This window comes from Coenobita brevimanus, chromosome 3, assembly GCF_032717465.1.
Source record: "Coenobita brevimanus isolate Jiangsu-jjx chromosome 3, ASM3271746v2, whole genome shotgun sequence".
Taxonomy (NCBI): domain Eukaryota; kingdom Metazoa; phylum Arthropoda; class Malacostraca; order Decapoda; family Coenobitidae; genus Coenobita; species Coenobita brevimanus.
The window spans coordinates 1,033,104-1,042,702 of NC_136956.1; the positions used below are offsets into that span (position 1 = coordinate 1,033,104).

Here is a 9,599-nt window from a genome sequence, read left to right on the forward strand (position 1 = left end):
TAGGTTGGAGCCTTTGTAAACGATGGGAAATGACACGATGGAGAGAGAGAGGCCTTCACTTGGTGCCGCTAAAACAATCGTGTGACTACTTTCTAGGTATACAAAGGTCCCTCCCCTCCCTCCCTGTCCCCCAAAAGGTGAATGGTGGATTACAGGAGGATGGTAACTTCAGCCTTCAGTGCACTGGGTTTGTGTTTCAGATTTACCTGGCGCTACAATTACAACCTACAGTTTTTTATTGTTTCTTTACATGTGTTGAAGTAGTGAACTGTGTCTCTTGCATGGGATTTTGAATTGTGTCCTGTGTATGTGTGTGTGTGTGTGTGTGTGTGTGTGTGTGTGTGTGTGTGTGTGTGTGTGTGTGTGGTACATATAAATGTGTGTGTGTGTGTGTGTGGTACATATAAATGTGTGTGTGTGTGTGTGTGTGTGTGTGTGTGTGTGTGGTATATATAAATGCGTGTGTGTGTGTGTGTGTGTGTGTGGTATATATAAATGCGTGTGTGTGTGTGTGTGTGGTACATATAAATGTGTGTGTGTGTGTGTGTGGTACATATGAATGTGTGTGTGTGTGTGTGTGTGTGTGTGTGTGTGTGTGTGTGGTATATATAAATGTGTGTGTGTGTGTGTGTGTGTGTGGTATATATAAATGTGTGTGTGTGTGTGTGTGTGTGTGTGTGTGTGTGTGTGTGTGTGTGGTATATATAAATGTGTGTGTGTGTGTGTGTGTGTGTGTGTGGTATATATAAATGTGTGTGTGTGTGTGTGTGTGTGTGTGTGTGTGTGTGTGTGGTATATATAAATGTGTGTGTGTGTGTGGTATATATAAATGTGTGTGTGTGTGGTATATATAAATGTGTGTGTGTGTGTGTGGTATATATAAATGTGTGTGTGTGTGTGTGTGTGTGTGTGGTATATATAAATGTGTGTGTGTGTTTGTGTGTGTGGTATATATAAATGTGTGTGTGTGTGTGTGTGTGTGTGTGTGTGGTATATATAAATGTGTGTGTGTGTGGTATATATAAATGTGTGTGTGTGGTATATATAAATGTGTGTGTGTGTGTGTGTGTGTGTGTGTGTGTGTAGTATATATAAATGTGTGTGTGTGTGTGTGTGTGTGTGTGTGTGTAGTATATATAAATGTGTGTGTGTGTGTGTGTGTGTGTTGTATATATAAGTGTGTGTGTGTGTGTGTGTGTGTGTGTGTGTGTGTGGTATATATAAATGTGTGTGTGTGTGGTATGTATAAATGTGTGTGTGTGTGTGTGTGTGTGTGTGTGTGTGTGTGTGTGTGTGTGTTTGTGTGTGTGTGTGTGTGTGTGTGTGTGTGTGTGTGTTTGTGTGTGTGTGTGTGTTTGTGTGTGTGTGTGTGTGTTTGTGTGTGTGTGTGTGTGTGTGCCTTTTTACATCCTGGTATCATTCATAACCCATTCAGCCGTCAGATGCAGTGTGTGTACTGTTTTTATCACCTGATGGATTTTCAGTTTAAAATAGCTGAGCACCTGGGAAGAGATTTGTGAAGGCAGCGACCATCATCATCATCATCGTTGTCATTATCATCATTTTTTCCATTATCATCATCATCATCATCATCACCATCATTGTTGCTGTCATTATCATCGTCAATTTTGTTATCATCATCATCATCACCATCATCATCATCATCATCATCATCATCATCATCATCATCATCTCTCTTTCTGCTTACGGTGTGGGTGAGATGTCAGCAGTCTGTCCTGTAATTCAAAAGCCTTCACTAATCACAGCAGAATCACATGGAGACAAGGAATTAAAATGTAAATATATCTTTCATTTATTTATGCATTATTATCATTATTATTATTATTATTATAACGGCCATACCACGTTGAGTACACCGCTTCCCATCCGATCAGCGAAGTTAAGCAACGTTGGGTCTGGTTAGTACTTGGATGGGTGACCACCTGGGAACACCAGATGCTGTTGGCATAACGTTCTCCCTGCGTGTCAAGTGGGGTTGGTGGAGGATTAGTGCCCCTCCCTGTAAAACAATTAACTCTAAGCCCTTGGCCACCCCGTTTGGGATACATGGCATCTGGCAATGAATGAATGAATTAGGCCAAGGATGAGATGGAGTGGAGAGGTATATGAGAGAGAGGGGTGTGAGCTGGGGGGAAGACAGTGAAATGGAAGGGGAAAGAGCAACATGGAGGCAATTTGTTTGTTGCCACCTCTTACAGGATTAAGGCGTCTGGCAATAAATTGATAGGTTATTATTATTGTTATTATTATTATTATTATTATTATTATTATTATTATTATTATTATTTTCCCCCCTTTTCTAGCATCCATATATTGAACTGTACGTCTCTGTCTGTAATCTTATAGTCACCACAACGGAATTCCCTCCTTGTCACCCTTTCCTCCGCCATCAGGCTGCACTCTCTCCAACTCACACCTCCATCCCTTGTATACCTCTCCACCCAGTCACACCATCTCATCCTTGGCCTCTCCCTCCACCTCTCTCACACACTCCTAGTTAGTCTCTCATTCTCTGTCCTCATTAAATGTATGATTCACTCTCTCCACTTTCCATTGAAGTGCCTAAAAGTTTCAGTCACAGCCACCATATAGAGTTCCATCAGGACTCTCCTAGTTAGTCTTTCATTCTCCATTTTCTCTCACTCTCTCTCTCTCTCTCTCTCTCTCTCTCTCTCTCTCTCTCTCATTTCACCTGCCCCAAATCACCAACGTCCACAGTCACCACATCGAGTACCATCAGTGCTCTCCTTGTTAGTCTTTCATTGTCCACTCTCAATAAATGTATCACACTTGACTTTCCATCCTTCATTGCAGTGCCATGCGATTCAGTCTTCCATCAGGACACTCCCTGTTAGTCTCTCATTCTCCATCTGCTCTAAATGTATGTCTTACTCTCTTTTGCACTCCCAGTTAGTCTCTCATTCTCCATCCCCTCTAAATTACATCTCACCCTCATGTATTCTCATTGCACTTCTAGTTAGTCTCTCATTCTGCACCCTCTCTAAATATACTTTCTCCACTTTTTGTTCTAGCATCCTGAAATCTCCAATGTCTCTCTTAGTTAGTCTCTCATTCTCCAACCTCTCTCTCTCATTGCAGCGGCCAAAGATCTCCAGTGGCACTCCTAGTTAGTCTCTCATTCTCCATCCTCTCTCTCTCTCTCTATCTCATTGCAGCGGCCAGAGATCTCCAACGGCTCTTCTAGTTAGTCTCTCATTCTCCATCCTCTCTCTCTCTTTCTCTCATTGCAGAGGCCAAAGATCTCCAACGGCTCTCCTAGTTAGTCACTTATTCTCCATCTTCTCTCTCTCTCTCATTGCAGCGGCCAGAGATCTCCAATGGTTCTCCTAGTTAGTCTCTCATTCTCCATCCTCTCTCTCTCATTGCAGTGGCCAGAGATCTCCAATGTCTCTCCTTGTTAGTCTCTCCATCCTCTCTCTCTCATTGCAGAGGCCAGAGATCTCCAACGGCCACGGCCACCACATTGAGTTCCGTCAGGGCCGCGATTCGGTGATTCGGACGGTGGCGTGGATGATCATATTTGGCGACGGCTTCCACAACTTCATCGATGGGGTGTCCATAGGGGCTGCCTTCTCCGAGTCCATACTTACCGGGATCTCCATCAGCCTGGCCGTGATGTGCGAGGAACTGCCACACGAGCTGGGTAAGAGAGAGAGAGAGAGAGAGATTTAAATATATCTACTTACCAATGAAATATTTATTGATTGTGTTTAGGTTAATATCAGTGCTGTGTGTGTGTGTGTGTGTGTGTGTGTATGTATGTGTGTGTGTGAGAGAGAGAGAGAGAGCTAAATATGTCTATGTACTGATGAAACATTTGTTGGTTAATCATGTTTAAGCTAATATCAGTGCTGTGTTTGTGTGTGTGTGTGTGTGTGTGTGTGTGTGTGTGTGTGTGTGTGTGTGTGTATGAATGAGGGTGAGATTTGGAAGCTTCCGGTGTTGCTGTTTGCTGATGATACAGTGTTGTTGAGTGAAGATGAATGGGAGTTGCAAGGTTTGGTGAATGAATTTGGGACAGTGTGTAGGAGGAGGAAGCTGAAAGTTAATGTAAACAAAAGTAAAGTTATGGTGTTTGAGAGGAATGAAGTCACAGAGTGTGCAGTGAGGTTGGATGGTGAGGATATGGAGAATGTGAGTGCATTCAAGTACTTGGGTAGTGTGATGAGTAAGGATGGAACTTTGGGGGATGAAGTACGTGAAAGGGTACAGCAGGGAAGGAAGGTTGTTGGCACGCTGAAAGCAGTGATGAGAAATAGGGAGGTGAGTATGGAAGTTAAGAAGTCACTGCATGATGGTATTGTGATCCCTACCCTGACGTATGGAAGCGAGGCGTGGACCTTGCAAGAGGGGAACAAGTCAAGAGTGAGAGCAGTGGAAATGAGTTACTTGAGAGGAGCATGTGGAGTGACATGGAGGGACAGGTTGACGAATGAAGAAGTGAAGGAACGTTGTGGGGTAGATGTGGATGTGGTTGAAAAGATTAGGAGAAATACACTGAGGTGGTTTGGACATGTGGAGAGGATGGAGAATGAAAGACTGACTAAGAGGGTGTATGTAGGTGAGGTGGAGGGAGGGAGAGGGAGGGGTAGACCGAGGATGAGGTGGAGGGATGGAGTTGAGAGGTATATGAGGGAGGGGGGGTGAGTTGGGGGGAGGGGAGTCAAATGGTGGGTGACAGAGTGACTTGGAGGCGTTTTGTCTGCGGCCACCCTTTGCGGGATTAGGGCGTCGGGCTATAGATAGATAGATAGATAGATAGATAGTTTAGGCTAATATCAGTGCTGTGTGTGTGTGTGTGTGTGTGTGTGTGTATGTGTGTGTATGTATGTGTGTGTGTGAGAGAGAGAGAGAGAGCTAAATATGTCTATGTACTGATGAAACATTTGTTGGTTAATCATGTTTAAGCTAATATCAGTGCTGTGTTTGTGTGTGTGTGTGTGTGTGTGTGTGTGTGTGTGTGAGAGAGAGAGAGAGAGAGAAAGAAAGAAAGAAATTATATAGATACTGATCATGTAGAATATTATAGAGTGAGAATTATGTTATTGATGAAGTGTTGAGTGTGTTTGGGTTACTGTACTAGAGAGAGAGAGAGAGAGACTTTACTGTAATAGAGAGAGACAGACAGACAGACAGACAGAGAATTTTATGAAGGAGATTTGGTGTTGGAAGAAGCAGGAAGGAATGGTAGAAAGAGACAATAATTCAGCTGCACATCCATTCCACAGCACTTCTTCATGACTAGCATCGTACCTTAGTGTCACTCTCTTGCTGCACATCCATTCCACAGCACTTCTTCATGACTAGCATCGTATCTTAGGGTCACTGTCTTGTTACAACTCAGCATTCAGGATGGAGAGATATCATGTTTAGAAGAAATTAATAATAAAAAAGATTATGAACCTGAGAAACCACAAACCCTAACATCTTTTTCTAAGTGATTTATTTTGTTCATCGCGCCTTACTGTCCTCTTCGGTGTTGCATAAATCATTCCAATATCACCATACTCTATGTAAATATCACACAAAAGGATATTAACCAGCCACATCCAAAAATGAATTGCTAAGGAAGAGGTGTTAGGGAGCTTCCTTAACTAACAAGAATTCGAACCATGGTGCTTTAATTTGAAAAAAAGCACTTACTTATTTTCACTGGCCGCACCTCGTTTGTTATTGTCATCTACATTTGCATCCGATTTTTTTTTTACTATGTTTCAGTCCTGCTATCCATCCATCCATCCATCCATGCAGGGACAGTGCTTGCCTGTGGTTTATGGGTCTGCTTGGCTAGACAGACTAGTTTTGATCACCAGCAGCTGTAACTGATGAAGATCCCTAACCTTCTTCAGCTCAGTTGATGGCAGTGTGTAGTCATTGGAGGGCCAGTTTAACTATACTCATTTTACTCTAACTTGGCCTAAAATTGCCATTGCGTCATCTTCAGTGCTTAGTCGTAACAAGAGATTACCACTAGAATATGATGCCAGTCACAAAGAAGTGCAGTGGAAAGGATGTAAAGCCATAGCATTGTCTTTTTCTGCCACTAAATTACGTGCCATAAACGACAAAGCAATGAAAATTTGGGCCAAGTTAAGGTATAAGAACTATAGTAACAGAGGAGATTTCGTGCAATCAAGACATGACGTTCAAGTTTTGGGAGTGGCCCAGTTTTGTCAGCTGAAAAAAAATGACTGTAGTAACCAGACTTCTTCATATTGTCTAAGGCTTATTGAATTTCATGCAACCACTGCATAATATTCATATTGAGCAAATGGCAAAGATCCATCAGATGAATGCAAGCCACTACAATGCCCCCCATCCTAAAGCAAGCCACTACAATGCCACCCATCCTAAAGCAAGCCACTACAATGACCCCCATCCTAAAGCAAGCCACTACAATGCCCCCCATCCTAAAGCAAGCCACTACAATGCCCCCCATCCTAAAGCAAGCCACTACAATGCCCCCCATCGTACAGCAAGCCACTACAATGCCCCCCATCCTAAAGCAAGCCACTACAATGACCCCCATCCTAAAGCAAGCCACTACAATGCCCCCCATCCTAAAGCAAGCCACTACAATGCAATGCCCCCCATCCTAAAGCAAGCCACTACAATGCACCCCTTCCATAAACAAACCACTACATACCCCACTTTTGTCCACAGGAGACTTTGCGGTGCTGCTAAACGCTGGTATGACGATGCGGCAGGCAGTGGCGTACAACTTCCTCTCAGCCACCACCTGCTACCTGGGCCTCTTCCTGGGCATCGCGCTGGGGGAGTTTACGCAGAACACCACCGCCATCTTTGCCCTGGCTGCTGGCATGTTCTTATACATTGCCCTCGTTGATATGGTGAGTGGTGGGACGGAGGGAAGGATGGTGGAATGTACTGGGTTGGTTTGGGTGAGGGGTGCTCAGGTTAGGTTAGGTTAGTTTTAGGTTTGGGTTAGTTTAGGTCTGTTCAGGTTAGGTTAATTCAGGTCAGGTATTGTTAGGTTAGGTTAAGTTAAGTTAGGTTGGGCAAGGGTAGCCACTGTGAAGCAGTCTTAACCTAAACTGACCTAATCCACCCTAGTCCAAATTAAACTAACCCAATTTAATATAGCACAACATGGCATAATTTGGCTTCAACACTTTTGGTGCTGAATGCCACCATCATCTGGTAAAAGCTTTCATGTCTCTTATATCGGGTGTAAGGTAAATATACCCTCAGGCACTTGTATTATTCTTCTTTCTCATTCAGGTGGCTTTACACTGAGTGATATGTGTAATGGTTTCCTGTGAGCCAGAAAACACATACAGTGCCGGGTGCTAGCCATATAACCAACCCACACATGTTCCTTGCTAGTCATCAAGTGGGTTGGCGGAGGGTTAGTGCCCCTCCCCGTAAAATAACTAACTCATAGACAAATGGCCACCCCTTACGGGATTATGGCGTCTGGCTATACATAGACAGATTTGTTTATTTATTTTATACATAGAATTGATATTGTCATTCTGAAATTTGGCATATAAGCAGTAGAGGTCAAGGTTATGCATTCAAGCCGTTTCAGATACAGTAATTGGAACCAAATCAAGCACTTGTTCTTTTTAAATCTGTTTAGTGAAATGTGGCATGAGGTTACCCAAGACTTTCAAAACTGCTTGATATTTTCTTTCAAGTTTTGTCAGATCAAGACAAGAACAGTTAGTGATGAAACGAAGAGATACATTATTTACTGTTGAGTGATTTAACTAAACTTTTCAACTGTCAAAAATATAAACCAGTGCCATGAAGGATTTTATCACTGTTGAATGAAAAGTGGTTAGGTTATTCAAGCAGAGTGGTTTACAAGCAGTGCCAGAAAACACGCTCCAGCCATCAGTGTATATGGCTGCCTTGTATAACCCAGCCTAAATAACCAGTTCCATCCTTATCTCACGTAATTTGCATCCTAGCCAACCCACCCCAACCCAGCCTAACCCGCCCCAACTCATCCTAACCCAGTCTACATTAACTTAACACAGCTCATCCTAGCCTAAACAAATCACCCTCTTCAGGTACCAGAAATGAACGAAGTTGCCAGTCAAGCAGCAGAGAGTGGGTGGTGGTCAGCGCTAAAGGTCCTTATGCTGCAGAACATCGGCATCTTCATTGGCATCGGCTCCCTCTTCTGCCTGGCGTACTTCCAGGACATAATGGTTCTGACCTAGCACATCAGTCGCATTCTGGGGCACTATGGAGGCTGAGGGGGTGCTGTGTGGCGAGTGTAAGAGATGTGTCGTTCTGTAATTCTTCAATATTGAGCTGTGAGTTGGAGTTATGTAAGAGATGTTGTGTCTTTTAAGCTTAGGATGTTATATTTCGGACCTAGCACCTGGGTCCCATCCTGGCACAGTGTGGAGACTGAGTGGAAATTAGGTGCTGTGTGTATATGAGACAGGGGGGTTGTAAATTGCGGGGAGGGCAGCAAAATGGCATGGGACAGGACGACATGAAGGTGATTTGTTTGTGGCCACCCCTTACGGGATTAAAGCATCTGGTTATAGATAAGTAGCTAATGACAAAGCTGTGTCATTTTGATTTGATAGAGCGGTGAGTTGAATGTTATGCGTCACATCAGAGAGGGTTTGTTTTGGGGCATTGTACACGCTGAGCGGCTGTTGTGCGGCGTGTGGGAGGCTTCAGGTTTTATATTTCCAAAGAAGTGTGTTATTCTGTGTCCCATCCCTCTCTAGGAGCTGTAGGTTGAATTGTGTGTGCTGTGTAAGAGCTTATGTTTTGAATTCCTATCCTGGTTCCTGTGTGTTGTGTATGCTTTGTGTGTTTTTGTCTTGTTAGAGAGAGTTGGATTTTTTGTGTTGTGTGGGACATATGTTGTTTTGACACAGCCAATATTGTGTACCATGTCAGGGGTGTGTTGTTTTTGTTTCTCTGCATTCTTGGATATCATATGCTGCGTTTGTTTTGTGCGTTTGTCGTGTTGGAGCAGAGAGTGGGATATCGTGTGGTGTGTAAGAGGTGTGTTGTCATGTCTTTCTTGAACACTGAGTGAATATTGTGTGGTGTATAAGAGGTGTGTTGTCATGTATTTCTACAACACTGAGTGAATATGGTGTGGTGTATAAGAGGTGTGTTGTCATGTCTTTCTTCAACACTGAGTGAATATTGTGTGGTGTATAAGAGGTGTGTTGTCATGTCTTTCTTCAACACTGAGTGAATATTGTGTGGTGTGTAAGAGGTGTGTTGTCATGTCCTTCATCAACACTGAGTGAATATGGTGTGGTGTGTAAGAGGTGTATATTTTTTACTTCATTCTCGTGGAGCTGTGAGTATGATCGTGTTTGGTGTGTAAGATTTTTAAAAAGTCATGTGTCAGTTTATGAGTCATGTGAGACGTTTGGTAGCTTTTCTCCTATTGAAATTTGTGTCATGTTTGGAGCATTTTTTATTTATTTATTTATTTTTTGCCATAAGTGTGTCAGATATTGTGTGTAATGCAAGATTTTTTTTTTCTTTCTTTTTTTTCTGGTTGTGTTCCATGAGGCTTTGGAGATTCCCTAGCACCTCTTTCATAG

General features: G+C 43.1%; 1 protein-coding gene and 1 non-coding gene across 2 annotated transcripts in view; both read left to right on the plus strand.

Moving 5' to 3' along the window:
* The window catches only part of LOC145393832 (metal cation symporter ZIP14-like), a 32,731-nt gene extending 24,286 nt beyond the window's left edge, over window positions 1-8,445 (plus strand). Inside the window, exons 9-11 of the mRNA XM_080267878.1 lie at window positions 3,472-3,685; window positions 6,706-6,893; window positions 8,082-8,445. Coding sequence (XP_080124004.1) covers window positions 3,472-3,685; window positions 6,706-6,893; window positions 8,082-8,234 — 555 coding nt within the window. The 3' untranslated portion in view covers window positions 8,235-8,445. The remainder of the gene's footprint in view (window positions 1-3,471; window positions 3,686-6,705; window positions 6,894-8,081) is intronic.
* On the plus strand, window positions 1,850-1,968 carry LOC145394363 (5S ribosomal RNA). The gene has a single exon (XR_013896403.1). It is a non-coding gene; the product is annotated as a 5S ribosomal RNA (ribosomal RNA).
* Window positions 8,446-9,599: the final 1,154 nt, after the last annotated feature.